Source organism: Bufo bufo, chromosome 1 (assembly GCF_905171765.1).
Source record: "Bufo bufo chromosome 1, aBufBuf1.1, whole genome shotgun sequence".
In the NCBI taxonomy this organism is placed as follows: domain Eukaryota; kingdom Metazoa; phylum Chordata; class Amphibia; order Anura; family Bufonidae; genus Bufo; species Bufo bufo.
This window is the reverse complement of record NC_053389.1, coordinates 20,010,750-20,033,045: the sequence shown is the minus strand read 5'-3', so window position 1 is coordinate 20,033,045 and position 22,296 is coordinate 20,010,750. Positions and strand designations below refer to the sequence as shown.

At 40.4% G+C, this 22,296-nt stretch overlaps 1 protein-coding gene across 4 annotated transcripts in view; it reads left to right on the top strand.

The window, feature by feature from the left end:
• Window positions 1-22,296, top strand: part of CD22 (CD22 molecule) — a 126,952-nt gene that overhangs the window by 61,143 nt on the left and 43,513 nt on the right. For 3 of the 4 annotated variants that reach the window (XM_040420962.1, XM_040420954.1, XM_040420971.1), the window contains 3 exons: window positions 12,494-12,850; window positions 20,792-21,088; window positions 21,770-22,018. In XM_040420962.1, the coding sequence (XP_040276896.1) occupies window positions 12,494-12,850; window positions 20,792-21,088; window positions 21,770-22,018 (903 nt within the window). The remainder of the gene's footprint in view (window positions 1-12,493; window positions 12,851-20,791; window positions 21,089-21,769; window positions 22,019-22,296) is intronic. The other variant, XM_040420981.1, reaches the window with a different exon arrangement.

The window sequence follows — 22,296 nt, the reverse complement described above, 5'->3', positions numbered from 1 at the left end:
ATCACACACTGTCTAAACATTTCAAAACACATCACAATAAGGATCCCTCTGGGGACATTCTGTCGAGTTCGGGCTGTCTATCAGCATCTCGACAGTCTCTCCCCGTGGGGCCCCTCCCCCATCCCCATATTTGACATATACTTGAAATAAACTCTATAAGACCAATACTATGAGAAGACCACCCTGCAAATGTAATTATATAATAATTTTATATGAATTTCATACGAATTTTATATGAATTTTATATGAATTTTATGTGGATTTTGTATGGGATACTTTTATATGAAGTTCTATGTGATATTCTATGTGAAATTTTATGCAAGATCTATAGTATGAGATATATATATTTTTATATGTTTTAGTATGTATTTATATTGTTATTTATATTTTATAGTGCCATCTAGTGTCCCTATTAATGAATTGATATATTGGTAGTTTATAAATTTAATAATTTAATAATGTATGATTATATGATATTATCTACACTTTTTATTCTATACTCACTATCATCAAGGTACTGTTCGTTAATATATTATAATTAATTGTGATAAATTTGTATATTAGCTGATTTTATACTCTAGCAACTATATAAATAGGTATGAAAACAAAAAACATAAGCTCCAGTTGCTTTGAGGCACATCCATTCCATGTTTTGAGTTTGATCCAATCCTCATGATCCCTCCCCTATAAAAGGAAGGAGATCAGTTGTACTATTCACCACTGATGAAGGTGCAAGAGTGCACCGAAACGCGTTTGGTATAAGGAAGGAATAGTACATGGACTCTGGACCCAATAAAGATCGCCCATACAGACAGATATTACAGGCGATTTTTACATTCACATCTTACTGACGCAATAGTCAGCTGACCGGATGAACACATCGTCATTTCCGGCTACACCGTCACTTCCGGTTACAGAGGAACACGCCGAGGACGACGAGGAAGCCGAGAACGCAGAGGATGCCGAGGAACACGTGCGCACCGACGACACACATAATCGGAGTGCTCCCTGAGAGAGGTATTCCTCTGCAATAGCCACCTGGAATCCGGCTACACGGGGTAAGATTACCTGACTTTTCCATCCTCCCGTCCTAATACTGCTCCCTGGGACAAACACCAACTGCACTCAGTGCAAATTTTAGTTTTTAATTGACATTCAATACAGGGTACACTGCCTCAGCACCTATATGCAGACTGATCACCTGCATTAGTAGGTCCATATCTTATTAATCCGCACAATAATTTTTACAATTCTGTGTAAGTTTTAATTCTTTTTAATTCTGTGTAAACTTGAACCCTCCTAGCACAGGAGGATATATATAACTGTGACCAATCAAATCGATTGAGTCATTCAGTTACTGGATACTGTGCATTGTTTAATAAATCTATGGATAATTGACTCCTTTTATATATACCCATCCATCTGAGTGCCCTCCATTCTTTGATTCTATACAATATACCCACTTTCTGGCAATTGGTACTGCCATTGTGGAGAGAGCACCTATCTGTGATTTGCTGCCAGTAGAGCCTCTGAAATCTGTTTTATAACTACAATAGTACTTCTCCCATGTACAAGAATATAACTACTATAATACTGCCCCTATGTACAAGAATATATTTACTATAATACTGCCTCCTATGTACAAGAATATTACTATAATAATACTGCTCCTATGTACAAGAATATAACTACTATAATACTGTTCCTATGTACAAGAATATAACTACTATAATACTGCTCCTATGTACAAGAATATAACTACTATAATACTGCTCCTATGTACAAGAATATAACTACTATAATACTGCTCCTATGTACAAGAATATAACTACTATAATACTGCTCCTATGTACAAGAATATAACTACTATAATACTGCCTCCTATATACAAGAATATAACTACTTCAATACTGCTCCTATGTACAAGAATATAACTACTATAATACTGCCACCTATGTACAAGAATATAACTACTATAATACTGCCTGCTCCTATGTACAAGACTATAACTACTATAATACCTCCTCCTATGTACATGAATATAACAATTATAATACTCCTCCAATGTACAGGAATATAACTACTATAGTACTTCTCCTATTTACAAGAAGATAATTACTATAATACTGCTCCTATGTACAAGAATATAACTACTATAATACCGCCTCCTATGTACAGTATTATAACTACTAAAATACTGCTCCTATGTACAAGAATATAACTACTATAATACTGCCTTCTATACACACGAATATAACTACTTTAATACTGCATCTATGTACACGAATATAACTACTATAATACTGCTCCTATGTACGAAATATAACTACAATAGTACTTCTCCTATGTACAAGAATATAACTACTATAATACTGCCTCCCATGTACAAGAATATAACTACTATAATACTGCCCCTATGTACAAGAATATATTTACTATAATACTGCCTCCTATGTACAAGAATATTACTATAATAATACTGCTCCTATGTACAAGAATACAACTACTATAATACTGTTCCTATGTACAAGAATATAACTACTATAATATTGCCTCCTATGTACAAGAATATAACTACTATAATACTGCCTCCTATGTACAAGAATATAACTACTATGTACAAAAATATAACTACTATAATACTGCCTCCCATGTACAAGAATAAAACTACTATAATACTGCTCCTATGTACAAGGATATAACTACTATAATACCGCCTCCTATGTACACGAATATAACTAATATAATACTTCTCCAATGTACATGAATATAACTACTATAGTACTTCTATTTACAAGAATATAATTACTATAATACTGCCTCCTATGTACAAGAATATAACTACTATAATACTGCTCCTATGTGCAAGAATATAACTACTATAATACTGCTCCTATGTACAAGAATATAATTACTATAATACTGCCTCCTATGTATAAGAATATAACTACTATAATACTGCTCCTATGTACAACAATATAACTACTATAATACTGCCTCCTATGTAAAAGAATATAACTACTATAATACAGCTCCTATGTACAACAATATAACTGCCATAATACTTCTCCAATGTACAGGAATAGAACTACTATAGTACTTCTCCTATTTACAAGAAGATAATTACTATAATACTGCTCCTATGTACAAGAATATAACTACTATTATACCGCCTCCTATGTACAGTAATATAACTAATATAATACTGCTCCTATGTACAAGAATATAACTACTATAATACTGCCTTCTATATACACGAATATAACTACTATAATACTGCATCTATGTACACGAATATAACTACTATAATACTGCTCCTATGTAAAATAATATAACTACTATAGTACTTCTCCTATGTACAAGAATATAACTACTATAATACTGCATCCTATTGTACAAGAATATAACTACTATAATACTGCCTCCTATGTACACAAATATAACTACTATAATACTGCTCCTATGTACAATAATATAACTACTATAGTACTTCTCCTATTTACAAGAATATAACTACTATAATACTTGCTCCTATGTACAAGAATATAATACTATAATACTGCTCCTATGAACAAGAATATAATTACTTTAATACTGCTCCTATGTACAAGACTATAACTACTATAATACCGCCTCCTATGTACACGAATATAACTACTATATTACTCCTCTAATGTACAATAATATAACTACTATAGTACTTCTCCTATTTACAAGAATATGACTACTATAATACTGCCTCTTATGTGCAAGAATATAATTACTATAATACTGCTCCTATGAACAGGAATATAACTACTATAACACTCCTCCAATGTACAAGAATATAACTACTATAGTACTTCTCCTATGTACAAGAATATAACTACTATAATACTGCTCCTATGTACAGTAATATAACTACTATAATACTGCTCCTACGTACAAGAATATAACTACTATAATACTGCTCCTATGTACAAGACTATAACTACTATAATACTGCTCCTATGTACAAGAATATATCTACTATAATACTGCTCCTATGTACAAGAATATTACTACTATAATACTGCTCCTATGTACAAGAATATAACTACTATAATGCTGCTCCTATGTACAAGAATATAACTACTATAATACTGCTCCTATGTACAAGAATATAACTACTATAATACTACCTCATGTGTACAAGAATATAACTACTATAATACTGCTCCTATGTACAAGAATATAACTACTATAATACTGCTCCTATGTACAAGAATATAACTACTATAATACTGCCTCCTTGCTGAGAGGTTGTGTGTCAGGAGCTCTCCTGAGGCTTTTGATGTCTGGAGAAAGTCCAGGGAGTGGCCACCCCCGGGGGGGAAGCTCCCCAAGCAAGGCCCAGGCTTCTAGGCCAAATCTAGGAAGCACCCAGACAACTCCGTCAGGGGATGTAAATCCCAAAGTTTCTATGGACAGAAAGTATGTCAGCAGTACCAGTTCCAGCGTAAGAGAAGAAGAAGGAAAAAGTAAGTGTCCGGTGAAACCACCTGCCAGTGTGAATGAAGGGTCACCTGTGTGCAAGACCAAAGTGTTGGAGAGTCCAGAAGTAAGAACCGTGCAGAGTGTGCAGGAGCTGAGACAATCTCCATTGCCGGCCTCAGGTGGACAATCCACCTCCACCCCGGGGAGGCTGAGGAGGACATCTCTGGAAAAGCAAACCATCCAGGAGAATCTGCAGCAGCGTGTGGTGATAGGTTCTGAGCGCAGAAGGTCTGGGGGCATGCAAGCTGTGAAGGAGATCAAAGGCAGTAATGGAGGAAGACCTCAAGGTGCTACCAGTACCGTCTCTGCTACACAGCCGGGATCCAGTCGCCCACCAGGAGATTGTGACCCAAGAGCAGTGACAGCAGCCGCAAAACTCCAGGGACTGCAAGGCTCTGCACCAAAAATGCAGATTCTTGTTCCAGGACAGACAGAAACCTGTACTGCAAACAAACAGCCTGCAAAACTCCCCAGCAGCAATCAGAGGCCTCCAGAGCAGCCACCTGAGCTCCACCTGGCTGAGCAGATCCCAGCACTGGTGAGGAGAATGGAGACGCTGAAGAAACATAAGCTGTATCTGCAGAAACAGATAAACTGCACATACAAACTAAAGGCTGCAAACCCAGGGAAGCAGGCCTTACTGGACAAGAAGCTGGACTCACTGGCCAAGGAACTCGCTGACAATGCGCAGGAGATCGACTCTGTCTTGGAGAAAATGGGACCAGTGGGAGAGACATACCAGAACCAGCAGAGATTTGAGAAGGACAAAAGCTCTGGGACCAAATCAACATCTAGGTCTGAAACCCTGCAGTCCCACGTAAGACCCATATTACAGCCAGCAACTCTTCCCTTTGAGGAGAGAGAGTTGTACAAGAAAAGTACATCTAAGAAACAAGAGTCAAGTCCTGCATCAGCCCCCGGTGAGGTACTACAAGTCCCAGCAGTAAGTACTGCACAAGATGAAAACTGTGGACTCTTACCTGATGACAGCAATGAAGTGGCAGTGCAGACACCACAAGTCCCAGGAGGCAGTGCACTGCAGGAGGACTGTGGACTGACACCTACAGGTAACACTGTAGCAGCACCTCAGGGTGTGTCTGAGCAGGACGCTCAGGACTGTGGGGTGCAGGGGGTTAATACTGAGGACTGTAATGCTGCTGAGATGTCTGATGTCTCTGTGGATGATAATGTCCCAGCTGAGGAGTCCTCTATGGCTGCTGAGATGTCTGATGTCGCTGATATTTCTGTGTGAGATAATGTCCCAGCGGAGGAGTCCTCTATGGCTGCCATGTCTGATGTTGCTGATGTCTCTGTGGGTGATAATGTTCCAGCGGAGGAGTCATCTATGGCTGCTGGGAACATAGAGAACCCTGGTATTGATGGTGGGGAGGGGGCAGTGCAGTCTCAGGCTGAGCAGTTCCCCCTTTAAGTTACACCACAGGCAGCAGAGTCCCACAGTACGGGCGGTCAGCAGCCCACACGTCGCCCCCCGCAGGATACTGGTACTGGTCAGACATCTGGGAATGCTTGGAGTCGGGGTTCTCCATGATTTCCCTCTAACGCCAGATACACAGGCCAGGCCTTCAAGAGAAGGAACGTTGTCAGGTTTAGACATAAAGGGGCAAAAGAAGATCTCCCTGACAGAAGGTGTGTGGTCAGAGACATGTTGTGCACCCAGATGGGCTTCCTGCCAGCCAACATCCTGGCAGTAATAAACCTCCCAGACAGACAGGGCTATGATATTAGCTTCAAGTTCATGCCTGATCTGGACCGGTTCTGGGCTCTCTACACCCGGGTCAGAGATACTGAGGGGTGGAACAAGTTCAGCTTCATTCCCATCTCTAAGCCTGACACTGTAAATGTCACCATCATTTTCTGGAACGAGTATGTCCCCCCTCAGGATATTATTATCTGGCTCAGGAGGCATTGCGACCTCAAGTCAAACCTGACCAAGACCAGGGATGAGGATGGAATCTGGACTGGGGGATGGAGGGTCCTGGTTACATTACACCAGCACCAGAACATCACCCATCACCTTCCCAATTCCTTCTTCATTGGCCGGGAGAAAGGGGTTTGTTTCTATGCTGGTCAGCCCAGGCTATGCTTCAAGTGTGGGAAATCAGGTCACGTGGCGAGTGTCTGCACCATGATGAAGTGCAGCCTGTCCGGGGACATCGGCCATGTGAGCGCCACCTGCCAGAACATAAGGTGTAACCTGTGCAGTAACATCGGTCACCCCCTTAGAGACTGTCCTGAAGCGTGGCATAACATCTGTAGAAATCTCCCTGATGAGGACTTGGTGGAAGGGGCAGATGTCCCAGATGAGGAGCAGGAGGAGGAGGCGCTATTGTCAGGGTCATTATACACAGTGCCAGAGACCCCACACATGAATGATACTGTGCCGGACCACCCGCAGGCAGGTAACACCGAGGGGGACATGGAGGTTGTGGGGCAGCCGGTAGAGCATCCAGTGTCTGTCTCCTCCCCTGCCCCAGCACCCACCACTGGGGAAAATAAAATCCTTAAAAAACGGAAAAAAGATAAGTCCAGCCGCAGGCCTGAGGGTGAATGGACCACCGTCCAAAAACCCACTAAAATGAGAGTGGACAGGCAGGCTGATGGAACTGTAACAACCAACAGATACGGTGTGCTCTCCGAGTCAGATGGAGAGGCAGAAATAGAGAGAGAGCTGAAGCGTATGATGGCGGAATGTGATGACGACCCAGGAGGGGATCCTCCCACAAAAAGGAGACCTCTTCATGCCGAGTCACAGTCTGTATGGGATATGGAAACTGGTAGTCAGCAAGAAAACTCTGACTCTGATTTATGATGATGGGGGTTATCTTTCTTCTTCTTCTCCTGATGGCAGACTTCCATCTTAAAGTGGTCACCAGCAATGTGAATAGTATTAGAGCTAGAAAGACCAGACATGCCGTCTACGAACACCTGAGATACCTCAAGGCCGATGTGTTTTTCTTGCAAGAGACACGCTTAAACACCTCAGGTCTCATACGAGAGGCAGAGCGAGAGTGGCAGTCTGGTCCGTCCTTTTGGTCGATGTCTGTGGAGCCTTATGCCGGGGTCTCTATCTTGTTTAACACCCATGATGTAATTGTACATAGACTAACGGAGATCTCGATGGGAAGGTGCCTTCTGCTAGAGATTACCATCCGAGGTAGAAGACTCCGGCTTATTAACGTCTATGGGCCACAGACAGTGAGCGAAAGGACTCAGCTTTTTAATGATGTTAAGCCATACTTATTCACATCTATTCCTATTATCATGGCTGGAGACTTTAATGCCACCACTACAACCAGTGACAGGCCTAGTGGTAGACCCCTTACTAGGGACTGTAAGGTCCTAAACAACATTATTCTGCATGCCGGCCTGTCTGATGTTTTTGTACAGGGTGGTAGGCGTCCAAAGTTCACTTACACCTGTGCAGGACGCAGTAGTAGGATAGATCTGGCTCTGGTGAGTCCTACTGAAGCCATCAGTGAAAGAAGGGAAAAGACAGTCCCTTATTCTGACCATTTGGCCTTGTACTTTTGTTTGGGCGCCACTAAGCATCCAGATCTTGGTAGAGGGCTATGGAAACTGAACGCTAGTCTTTTAGATGATAGCTCTGTCCAGGAATACATTCCCTCTTTCTTTCAGAACCAACTTGACAGAGTGGATTTCTATGAGAACATGGCTGACTGGTGGGAGGATGTCAAGGAGGAGATCAGGTCCCTCTTACAGAGACTGTCAGTTAAGAAGGGGAAGAGTAAGTATGGCCAGTATCTGAGACTGCGCAAAGAATTGGAGTCACTCTATTCGATGGGTGGGATGACCAACAAAGGATTGACCGGCTGAAATCTGAGATAAGGCAGTATCAGTACAGCAGGTACACCTCCCTGGTAGCTGAACGGGATTATGGGTCCTTAGGGGCTCCTGATCCCTTTGAGAACTGCCGGGAGCGCGTAGCTAAAAAACTGATCACAGGTCTCACTGACTCCCAGGGTGTTTTACAAGAATCTCGGGAAGGTATCCTGGGGGTGGTGAGATGCTACTATGCTGACTTGTTTCAGAGGAAGGCTTTGGATAAGGAAAAAGTGACCCAATTTTTGGAGACAACTCCAGGGCCTGATACTAGAGATTTGGACTTTTCTCCTTTAACAGCAGAAATAACCGTGGAGGAGGGTAAAGTGGCCATTGATAAATTACATCTGAAGAAGGCACCAGGTCCAGACGGTATTACTGCAGAATTTTATAAGAAGTTCAGAGACCACTTAGCTCCAATCCTCGTGGATGTGTACAAAAATTGTCTAGAAAATCACCTGATGCCTCCGTCCATGAGGGTGTCCTCGTTAATTCTGCTGTCTAAAGGGAAAAAGCCTAGTGACATCAAGAACTGGAGGCCAATTGCCCTCTTGAATGTCGACAGGAAGATTTTGGCAAAAATTCTGTTCTCTAGGTTAGTTTGTTTGTCCCGGGCACTGTTGGCAGGCTGTCAGTTCGGCACAGTAAAAGGGCGGAACATCTCTGGAGCAGTCATCTCGATAAGGGAGATGTTTGAGAGATGTAAAGCTCTGAGGTGTGGGAGATATGTTGTAGGTCTGGACCAGGCTAAAGCCTTTGACAGAGTAGACCACGAGTATCTATGGGCCACTTTATCAAAGTACGGCATTCCGGGACAATTTGTAGATTGGCTGAGAACTTTGTACAGAGAGGCTGAGAGCTTTCCTCTAATCAATGGTTGGCAGGGTGACACGTTCGGGGTTGAGGCTGGGGTGAGACAGGGTTGCCCGCTGAGTCCACTGCTGTATGTGTTTGCCTTGGACCCGTTCCTGAGGTCACTGCAGGAGTGTGATTTTCAGGGGGTGCAAGTCCCCAATTGCCTGCCCCTGAGTGTTGTTGCCTACGCGGATGATGTGACTGTGGTGATATCTGAGCCTCGTGAGGAGGAGATGTTGTCGGCAGCCATCAGAAGCTACTCGGAGGCCTCAGGGTCTCTGGTCAACCTTGAGAAGAGTCAAGCTTTCTGGACATCGGATACTGACCCTGATTTTGATCTGCCACAGTTTGCGAAGGCCTCCACCCATATTAAAATCCTTGGGGTTAAATTTGGTAGGGAAGATAATGCCAAACTAAATTGGGAGGAAAAGTTGGATGCCGGAAATATAAAGGTTCAGCGATGGAAGAACTGGAGGCTGACCTATAGAGAAAGGGTTACTATGCTGAAGACTTACCTGGTCCCTGCCTTCTTGTACATCTCTGTCGTCTTTCCTTTGCCAGAATCTTTCTCGGCTAGGCTCTTTAGCCTGTTCTTCCAGCTATTATGGGGGAACAGGTTGAACCCAGTAAAAAGAGGGATCACCTACCTACAGAGGAGAGAGGGTGGGCTGGATATGTTAAATCCAAGGGTTTTCTTTGACTCCATGTTTCTTAAAGTTAATTCTGGTGACCTGGACTCAAATAACAGCTCCCTGTGGGTGAATAGTATCAGGGATTGGATATTGCCTTTTGCAGAACCTTGGATGCGAGGCGGCAGTCTCAAGAGGGGCCGATTGACTCGTGACTTCCTCCCCCAGTACCTGGACTATGGTGCAAGATGTCTGAAGAAATGGGGTATAGACAAGTCTTTCATTGAGAGTAAAACCAGGAAAGATCTATACTCCAGAGTATGAAGGACCTTCTACTGTTTACAGCTAGCACTTCCAGACTGTCCAACCTCAACCTTACAGGATAGTCTGAGGCTTCTGAATGGACCAAGGCTGTCCCCTAAGTTCTGTGATATTGGCTGGCTCTCATTGCAGGGAAAACTCTTTGTCAGGGGGAATCTAAAATTCCTCAGTGTGTCAGACCGCATGTGTCCCTTAGGTTGTCAGCAGGAGGAGACTATGCTCCATTTTATATCAGAGTGCTGGGGTGGGCGGACAATCTGGCATGACATATCCGCCAAGCTAAAAATCCCATCATTACAGTCCCTAAAATACCCAGAAATTATTTATGGTGTCACATCTCATGTGAATAACATTGACCGGGGGACCATGTATCTGATAATCACCGTCATCAAATATTACCACTGGCAAACCAGAACCCGAGTGTCCATCCATAACGAACCATTCCATCATACCACAGCTATAACCCTCATCATGTCAGAACTCAGGTGGATCCGGTCATTAGAGGTCAGGAAAAAAGGGGAAAATATAAAACTATGGAGGAACGTCCATCTAGACTGACGGTTCAAGTGTACGGTGTAACTGTGTTTGTTTTCTTATTTTATTTTACTTTTCTTCTTTTTCTGCTTTAGCTAAAATGTGCTTTAAGTTACAGTTAATATGCATTTTATTTTCTGGTGAACATGTATAATTTATACTGAATGATGAAAAAGTCTGATTTATTATGATGAAAAAGTATTTCTGTATTTATGTTTGTTTTATACCAATAAAAATTGCCTCCTATGTACAAGAATATAACTACTATAATACTGCCTCCTATGTACAAGAATATAACTACTATAATACTGCCTCCTGTGTACAAGAATATAACTACTATAATATTTCCTCCTATGTACAAGAATTTAACTGCTATAATACTGCTCTTATGTACAAGAATATACCTACTATAATACTGCTCATATGTACAAGAATATAACTACTATAATACTGCCTTCTATGTACAAGAATATAACTACTATAATACTGCTCCTATGTACAAGAATATAACTACTATAATACTGCTCCTATGTACAAGAATATAACTACTATAATACTGCTCCTATGTACAAGAATATAACTACTATAATACTGCTGCTATGTACCAGAATATAAGTACTATAATACTGCCTCCTATGTACAAGAATATAACTACTATAATTCTGCCTTCTATGTACAAGAATATAATTACTATAATACTGCTCCTATGTACAAGAATACAACTACTTCAATACTGCTCCTATGTACAGGAATATAACTACTATAATACTGCTCCTATCTACAAGAATATAACTACTATAATACTGCTCATATGTACAAGAATATAACTACTATAATACTGCCTTCTATGTACAAGAATATAACTACTATAATACTGCTCCTATGTACAAGAATATAACTACTATAATACTGCTCCTATGTACAAGAATATAACTACTATAATACTGCTCCTATGTACAAGAATATAACTACTATAATACTGCTGCTATGTACCAGAATATAAGTACTATAATACTGCCTCCTATGTACAAGAATATAACTACTATAATACTGCTCCTATGTACAAGAATATAACTACTATGATACTGCTCCTATGTACAGGAATATAACTACTATAATACTGCTCCTATCTACAAGAATATAACTACTATAATACTGCTCCTATGTACAAGAATATAACTACTATAATACTGCCTCCTATGTACAAGAATATAACTACTATAATACTGCCTCCTATGTACAAGAATATAACTACCATAATACTGCTCCTATGTACAAGAATATAACTACTATAATACTGCTTCTATGTACAAGAATATAATTACTATAATACTGCCTCCTATGTACAAGAATATAACTACTATAATACTGCTCCTATGTACAAGAATATAACTACTATAATACTGCCTCCTATGTACAAGAATATAACTACCATAATACCGCCTCCTATGTACAAGAATATAACTACTATAATACTGCCTCCTATGTACAAGAATATAACTACTATAATACTGCTCCTATGTACAAGAATATAACTACTATAATACTGCTCCTATGTACAAGAATATAACTACTATAATACTGCTCCTATGTACAAGAATATAACTACTATAATACTGCTCCTATGTACAAGAATATAACTACTATAATACTGCTCCTATGTACAAGAATATAACTACTATAATACTGCTCCTATTTGCAGTAATATATGTATAATTCTACTGCTTAGTATGACCACTTAATTTAAATTGTTTTGTGCTGTTTTTTTGCTTTCTTAGACATTGATATGTTTGTCCAGCTTGGAAGCGCTATTACTGCCTGGGAGGGTTCCTGTGCTGTTTTGTCATGTAAAATTCGCACTCATCGCACCATTGCCAATTTCACGTGGTATTATAATCCAGAATATGACGTGGCAGCAAAGACTTTTAAAGGAACAATTGTTTATCAAAGCACAAAGAATGCAGAGCTGAACATTCCCTTTGCAGACAGAGTACAATATGTAGGAACGGATGAAAAGAACTGCACCATCCTAATAACAAACCTCACAAGACAGGACAGTGGATCATATCAGCTGAGACTGATGGGAAAAGATTGGAGATGGATGTCGAAATCTATGTTGAACCTGACAGTATCTGGTAAGTGACTTCTACGATTTTGCCTACAGACAAGTGTTTTTTTACTGGATGTATGGTCACCGTATGCAGATATAGCAGAGCTCAATCATTACATGGTTTCTACAACGTGGCCTGGAAAATGGCGAGTAGTGTGGAGGACGGGAGTGATGGTAGCAATAATGCTTGTAATAGAACTGCCTGCCAGAATCAAACAACGCAAGTGTGAAAGTACCCTAATCGTCTTCCCAAATAACCTCAGGTGTGCAATTCCATTCTTCTTAACTCTTTCTGCATTTCCCAGTCTGCAGGGTTCAGATCTTAGATCCGTTTTACAGTCCATCTCCGTTGGCACCAGAGTACTATACCCTTCTCGCAAGAAGCAACGTGTTTTGCCATAAACAAGCATTTTTCTTACTGTCTTTTCAGCACTGCCTTTAACCCCTTAGTGACCACCCATACGTGTTTTTATGGCGGGCACTAAGGGGCCTTAGGCTGGGCCGCCGCGTTTTTACGGCGGCCCAGTTTAAGCGCTGCACGGCTCCCCTGTGCAGCGGGGAGCACGGACCTGGCTCTCACATCAGAGCCAGGTCCCTGCTCTAACAGCCCCGACCGGCAGGAGTTTAACCCTTTACATGCCGGGCGCAATGGCGCCCGCTGCATGTAAAGTGGTGACAGAGGGAGCGGACTCCCTCTGTCTCCCATCAGCACCCCGAAAATGCGATCGCGGGGTGCTGATGTGTTGGGAAGCTTACCTGGCTTCCGATGAGGGCCCCGAGCCTGTCTTCAGTTATTTCCAGGAGGCTGTGCCTCTCTGGCGCAGCCTGCTGGTCTATGTTTGAATAGCATTGCTATTGAAATGCAATGCATTATAGAGATAATGCATTACATTTTAAAAGCAATCGAAATACTGTATATTATAGTCCCCTTGTGGGACTTTTAAGCAGTAAAAAATATAGAAAAAAAATACACATTTATTAAATAAAAAAAATTCCATAAAATAAAAAAATATGCATTTTTTTCCATTGAAAATACGCTTTTCAATGAAAAAAATTGCAAAAAGAAAATATCCCCCATATGTTTGGTATTGCCGCGTCCGTAACGACCGGGACTACATAAATATTACATAAATTACGCCGTAAAAAATAAAAAATAAAAAAAGACAGAATTTCGAATTTATTCTTAGTTTCCACTGAAAAAAAACGCCCTCACACAATTCCATATAAAAAAATAAAAAAAAGTTATGGGTCTTGTGAAGTGGCAATGCAAAATCATTTTTTTGGTTAATAAAAGGTGTTTTATTGCAAAAAAAGTAGTAAAACATAAACAAAATTATAAGTATTTAGTATCACTGTAATCGTACTGACCCAGAGAATAAAGATATTATGTTATTTGTACCGAAAAATGAACGCCAAAAAATGTATAATGTAAAAACGCAGTGGTAGTATTGCTATTTTTCCCCATCTCTCTCCCAGAAAGAGTTAATAAAAGTTAATCAGAAAGTTATGTGTACCCCAAAATGGCGCCATTAAAAACTACAACTTGTCCCGTAAAAAACAAGCCCTCATAAAGCTATATAGATGAAAAACTAAAAAAGTTATAGCTCTTGGAACGAGACCATAAAAAAAGGAAGAAAAACGCTTGGTCATAAAGGCCCAAACAGGCTTAGTCCCTAAGGGGTTAAGTGATTCTCACCGTCTCTTTCTCTCAGGGGTAGCCTTTAGCAAAGTTGCTGTCTTTCAGTTTTCTGTCTTTCAGTTTTCAGTCTCAGGGATGCAGTTTTCCTGGTCTAAACCTTGTTTTCTTGTGTTCACACATGCACATCCTTCCTCTAGGCCTGCTTGGTCAAAATTCACACCAACCAGGGGTGGAAACAGCCCATCTCCTGGCAACCTAACTAGGACTGCCAGTTTTAACTAATTGCGGCCCATACATATCCATTAAAAATACACAGTGCAAAATGAAAAGAATACTTTAGTAACAAATAGGTAACAACATTTAACTTTTTTAACAGTGATCCGCTGGGTCACTGTACTTGCAGTAGATTCACTTCTTATGCAGTGGAAAACAGAGATAAAAATGTAAGAAATGTTTTAAAATCAGGGTTCTTCAACTCCAGTCCTCAGGGCCCACCTGCCGGTGATTTTTCCGGATTTCCTTAGTATTGAGCAGGTTATACAATTAGTGTCAGTGCATCAGGACTTCCCCCAGGTTTTCATTCTGTGGGATATTCTCAAATCAGGACTGGAGGTGAGAAACACTGTTTTAAATAACATAACCAGTCCTTTGTTTCCACAGAAGATCTGTGTGTTAGCAGTGCATTCATGTTTCCTCATTGACCACACTTGCATAACCTGCCGAGCTAAACGTACTCGAGAAATTAGTGAATTTTTTTTAAATAATTTTGTGTCCGATTCATCAAATTTTGTAAAAAAATGAATTTGTATCTGAATTGATTCAGCAAAAAATCATAAGTGCTCCAATTAGCCTGTAAATTGTTATATAACACTCTGACATCTTCTGGGACTCCCACATGTTTCTTTCTTTTTCTCCCTCCTTCTCCCCCATCCCCTCTTTTCAGCTTTTTAACCTAAAGAGCAAAAGCAAATAAGTGACTAACAGATGTAGCCGAGCTAAACTTGATGGTTAACACGTTAAGTTAAGAATGGCAAGAAAATGTTAACTAACTTTTCAATGGATTTCAATGGCTTTGTCACGAGATGACCGAGATAACGCTGTACCATGTGTTATCAGAGTCAAGTTTAGCTCGGCTACATCTGTACCTAGCTATGGGTAAACGCGTGGTTGACGGTGTTAACAAACAGCCTGTTTAATAACACACCGCACCATCAAATGTGTTATGCTTTTTAATATTAAAAACATTCCAAAATTTGCCCCTTATCTGGGGCAGATGGGGTTTACACACACAGTGTTATAGTGTTATAATAATGTCTTATTGGAACCAAGTTAGGGTACATTCACACTAGCGTTTTTCTTTTCCGGTATTGAGTTCTGTCACAGGGGCTCAATACCGGAAAAAAACTGATCAGTTTTATCCTAATGCATTCTGAATCGAGAGCAATCCGATCAGGATGCATCAGCTCAGTCCCTCTTACGTTTTTTAGCCGGAGAAAATACCGCAGTATGCTGTATTTTTTTCTTCGGCCAAAAATCCTGAACACTTGCCGGAATGCCGGATCCGGCATTAATTTCCATTGAAATATATTAGTGCCAGATCCGGCATTAAAATTGCTGCATTAACGGAATTGTTCTTCCGGTCCGCGCATGTGCAGACCTTTAAAAATGCAAAAAAAAAAAAAAAAACGGATCAATTTTTCCAGATGACACCGCGGAGACACGGATCCGGTATTTCAATGCATTTGTCAGATGGATCTGCATCCGGATCCGTCTGACAATTGCCATACGCTTGCGTCTGGATTGCCGGATCCGGCAGGCAGTTCCAGCGACGATTCTCTGCCGCAAGTGTGAAAGTACCCTAACCCAAAAATATGCTGTAACGGGGGCAGATGCCTGCCTGTGTGTTTATACATATGCAAGTGCTATCTTTCAGAAGAAAGAGTGGCTTGTTCTGCTCAAGCCTGGAAAGATTCTCCCTTTTATTTGGGAGCAGCAGCAGAACAGTGCGGATGTGGAACGGGTAAGGTGCGTAGGGGTAATAGTGGCGGCAGCAGTAGCAGCACAGAATGGAACAGGCAGTAGGATGTGTATGCAGCAGAACTGTGGTAGTAGTAGAGGCGGTTGTGTAAAGGTAATAGTAATGGTAGTAGAGGGAGTAGTAGCTGTGGCTATGGCAGCAGCAGCTATATGGTACAGAACATGATGTTAGGCAGGCAGACAGCGGCAGTGGCATAGCAGTGCTGGAGATAAATAGTCATCATCAGAAATAGCAGATCTATTCATCGGCCTGACTCGAGGTATGTGAAAATCCTCACCAATTTAGGACTCGTGATTCATTTTGACAGGACTTGCAAACTCTGCCAATTCTGGGCACTGTTCCAGTCTGCCTGCCCAGAAGTCTATGGTAGGACTGAACCTGTTTTTTTCAGGCAGTAGGTCCCCGCTGATTTACATTGTCCTGGTGGGACACCTGAAAAAAAAACGATTCCGTTATGTTAATGATATTGAACTGTCTGCTGCTGCAACTTCCCCATCATCTCAATGGGGGGGCGGAAAGAACTGGCTCCTCGGACATGGTGGTAGGAATGGCAAGCTGTATGCTCGCTTGCTTCCATCCCGACAGATGTATGATTCACATCGAGCAGTCTGACCCTCACTATCAAAGCAAAATGCGGGAATGTTTTCCTGTTGTCGAAAGGGAAGCCAAATTGCTTTATTGGCAGGATACAAACACAGCTTTTGGCAAGCAGACGCCTTCCGTCTGACCAGGACGTCCAGGTAAGGTGTGGCGGATTAGTCATGCCCGCCAGTGGGTAAATTACCCTGCTTTCCTCCTGCATCCATCGGAGGGCGCCGCGCTGTGCAGCACAAGGGTCTCAGCCGTCGGGCTGGGTGTATGTAAATTTATTGTGTGTTCCCAGCATTTGTGGTTGTGTTCATTACCACGTTTAAGTAAAATTCTGTTTTGGCAAAAGCTGCTGACGGAGTTGTTTTCCTTGTTCGTGACTTCGCTGTATCCTGGGGAGCCAACCCCGGTACACGGCTTACACAGAACTCCTGATTGACCAGTCCCCCCCTATTCTTTCCCTGGTTTTTCTACCTTCCATCTGCCTAACAAAATACGTTGTATGTCCCACTTTTTATATTGTCCTTACCACAACTAGATTACTCGCTTGTCTCTGTATCTACTTTTTTGATTACATGCTATCAGATTGCAAGCTATACTAAGAAAGGTTTTTGTCCCTTCTGAGCAAAAGGACCCACCAGAATGCTGCCCCCTGATTGGCCAACAGGCTGTATGTCAACCTCTGAGCCAATCAGAGCAAGCCCCCTCCCTCAAAGGTCATGTGATCATCCATTTTCATCCTGGCGCTGGCAATGTATGTTTTGCTCGATTCCTCCAAGGTGAATTGCCGAAACCTTGAATTCATTTGGCAGGATTTTTGTGAAATTTGTTACAAATAATATTAAATCAGATTAAATTTGTATCAATTCTCTAATCTAGCACACTTCTATGAGGGAATTGGGAAGAGCAGCTGTGTTAGTCCTTAGGATAGGTCATCAATATCAAATTATCTGAATACCAGCTCTTGGTACATCCACCTGTGCATCAGCTGTTTGAATGGGCTGCTGCATCCTGGAACAAGCACTGAAGCAGCACAGTGCCATATACTTTGTAGTGGTCATGAGTGGTACTGCAGCACATCTTTCATCTAAGTGAATGGGTGAAGGGGTTGCAGTTCCAGCCACTATGCAGTGTACAGAGCTCTGCTTTTCTGAACCCTGTTCTGGAGTACAGCAGACCATAGCGTTGACCATTTAGCCCCTCGGATGCTGTGGTCAGTTGCGACTGCTACATCTAAGCAATCATTTAAAAGGTATGAAATGCTCTCAGGGGTGGAATGGCCCCACTGTGAGGAGATTAAGGCATCTGTTTTGTGCTTTATATGGTAGCTGGGAGCCTTATCAAGGTGCCTGCCTCGGGCTGGGCTTAATAGGAACATAGCAGTTTTCCCATAGACTACAATGCTAACCATTGAAGTCTATAGTAGAAGCAAACTGATGATAAAATGTTCAAGTCCCGTAGAGGGTAAAAAATGAATATAAAAAATAGGTAAAAAAATAAAATAAAAAATTTAAAATATAAAAAAAACCTAAGGAAATAAAAAATCTAATGACCTCTTTTCCCAATTTTACCTATAAATATAAACAATAAAAAATAGAAAATAGAAAATACTCAAGCCATCAATATTTGTCTTTATCCTATACAGTCAGCAGTGGAATGGAATAAAAATACATAAAAATGACCGACTTACTGTTGGTCACCTTATCTCCCCATACAATTTAATAAAAACTGATCGAAAAGTTATACATACCCCAAAAATCAATAAAAACTACACATTACCCCCTTACCGACACCTTACACAGCTCTGTAGAAATGTAAGAAAAATGGTTGTTGGAATTTTTGAAAAGTATTTGAAAAGCTGTAGAATTTTTTTATGGATGTCATTGTAATCATTCTGACCCTTAGAATAAACCTGACATTTCAGATATTTCTTCATAACTTCGGCGTATCCACCGTAATGATAGATTATTAGGAATATTAATATTGTTAGGAATATTAACCCCTTCCCAACTCCTGCCATACATGTAACATCAGATGTTGGGTCTTTAAATATGGTGCCCACTCAAAAGCGGAACAAGCTCCATAGCCGCCAGGTGCCTGTTTCACACAGCAGACACTCGGGTCTAATGTCTGCACGTGGAAATAATGCCGATCACAGACACTTAACCCCTCAGATGCTGTGGTCAAATGTGACCACAGTCATTTAAGACCTGAAAGCAGCGCTTCCAGGGTTGGAATGTCTTCCCCTTGCTGAGATCGGGGACACTGTTTCTTAATGCTAATAGACTACAAGGCTGGCAAGCTTATCAAAAGTATACTCCAATGAAGGCCTGCAGATGGCAGCACCACTTTGCAACATATTGAATATTACAAACACTAATTTATTTCATTGGTGTGATAAAAGGACAATCTGATGATTGCACATTCATTTCTCCTCGGGATGGGGGATGGCTTAAAAAAAGTTTTAAAAATGTTTATTTTTTTATATATATTAAAAAAATATATATATATATATATATATATATATATATATATATAACTATTCAAATCAACCCTTTCCCATGATAAAAATGAAAAGAAACAATAAAAAAAATAAAGATCAGAGGCATCAACTCTTTCCAAAATGCCTAAATATTAAAATATAAATGTAAAACAATCTATTCTTCCAAACAAAATTGAATAATAAGAGTACAAAGTCATTCACACCCCAAAATTGTATCACTAAAAAACTACATATCACCATGTAAAAATGACAGAGCTCTGTAACCGTAAAAAAACGTTAGGGAGGTCAGAACATGGAGATGCCAAGGAAAAAAGAATTTTGTCAACAGTCTGCTTTTTAAGTATTAAAACACAAGAAAAACTATACAAATCTGGTACCACTGTAATCGTGCTGACCCAAAGAATGAAGGGCACATATCAGTTGTACGGCACAGAGAACACCATAAAAATTCCACCCCATTTTGAAAGTTTTTCCAGCTTCCCACTAGATCCTATGCAGTATTACATTTAGCCATTAGAAAGTACAACATGTCCCACAAAAACAAGCCCTAATACGGCTGTATGTGAACAGAAGAATAAAAAAATTGTGGCTTCTGGAAGGGTAAAAAATAAAAATGCAAGAATGGAAAATCGCCATGTCATTACAGGGGTAAACGGTGCTATTAGAAATTGAAACTTGTCCCACAAAAAATCAAGCTATACAGCTATGTGAAAAGGAAAAATATAAAAATCATGGCTTTGGCAAAGCAGGGAGTGAAAAACAAGAGTGCAAAAATGGAAAATGGCTGCATTGGGAAAGGGTTCATTGAACGGATTCTTTTGTTGTTACCACTGGACACACAGGGCATGTCGTCAATATGATCCAATATGTTATCTGTAACTCACCCTATAGGAAGTAGACCCTAGTAGTAAGCAAGCTAAAGTCCATCATTGTGCCAGAGCCTGGAGCTATCTAAGGGATCTTGTGGTATTCTCATGGATACAAGTGGTTGTAGGCTGAATGTTAGGTTTACCATAATAGATGTCTGGCCTCATGAATCGAGACTGGCTCAGAGAAAATGTCCTTGAGAACTAAATTCTGATTGGCTTCCACCATCAACCATATCTATAAGCAGAAATGTCTCCAAAAAGTGGTTGTTTTTCTTTTTGTTGCTTATATGCCCTCAAAAACGTATTGCCTGCAACCTTCCTTTTTTTAGATTCTGGCCCGGGATTGAAGTTACATCAAGTTCCTGAAATGCAAGAAAACCAGAAGGTGGCATTAACTTGCTCCATAGATTATGATTGTCCCTTTTATGACATGACTCTGACTTGGCTTCAGAATGTAAATGGAAAAGAGGAGATGATCCTTAAGAAGGACATAGGTGAGGAGAGAAGCACCACCACCAAGCTGACGTTTGTTCCATCATGGAAAGACAACAATAAAATGATCACTTGTCTTCTTCAAAGGATGAATGGGGCAAATGACAATAGGACCATCCAGCTCGATGTGAAATGTAAGTGCTCCCTCCTTGTACTTTCCTCTGTGTGTATATCTTAAAGGGGTTGTCCCACATAACATATTCTACATTTTTCAAACCAGCATCTAGAACTGAATGCTTTTGTATTTGCATGTAATTAAAAAATTAGTTTTGCCACTGAGTTATTCACCAAAATCTATCTGTAGAGCGCCCCCTGCTGTTGGCTCTTTTTCTAAATTTTCTAACCAGTTCACTGAGGTGGACACATGTGCTCAGGTCCATCCTTCAGTCTATCCTTCAACTGCCACCAGTTGGAGCAATGAATTAGGAGATCTCTGGATCCGTGTGAGGTACAGGGCTGGTTCTAGCTTTGTTAGAAAGAGGTTGTCGTGTGCTTTATGATGTTTACTTTTTACATTAATCAAGGTATAACCCCTTTAAAGTTTTAAAACTTTGAAATCATGAATAAAAACTATTAAAGAAAAAAAAAAGTGGTGTTACCCGTGAGCACCAGTTCTTGTTAGCATTCCCCATTGGCACAGACTAGATTTAAAGTTATAGCTTTCATTTATTATAGAATTACCTATTTACATTTTTAGAATTAATTTTTGGAGTATCATAAGACTGTTACTTACAATATGGAGCAAACCTAACCTGCAACAATACATATGTAGCCAGAGACAATCCTAAGCACATTTTTGGTGTTCCATTTTCCAGATGCTCCTCAAAATGTCAAAATTAAGGCAGAGAGTCCTATAAAAATCGTAGAAGGAAACACGACAACACTGGAATGTTCGGTGGAAAGTAGCAATCCGCCAAATCCTACAATCATATGGTACAAAAATAACCAAAGATTGGATATAAAAGCAAATAGAGAACAATTTGATGAATCAGGACGTTATTATTGTGAAGCTAAAAATAGAGTGAGTGCGAAAAAATCGAATACAGTGGAAATCTCTGTGCTGCGTAAGTAACTGCATCCAAACTTTTTATTGAGTTATTGGAAAAAATAATTAAGAAAGAGGAAAGACTTGAGGGAGGAAGGAAGAAATGAATGAAGGAAGAAAGAGGGGCGCAATAAAAAGAAGGGACAGAAGAAAGAAAAGGAGGAGATAAAGGGAAGTTAGAAGGGGAGAAGGTAGAAATATATGAGAAAAAAGAAGGAAGGAAGGAAAGAAAGAAAGAAAAATTAGAAAGCAAGAAAGAAATTAGAAAGAGAGAAAGAAAAGCGGGGAGAGAAGGAG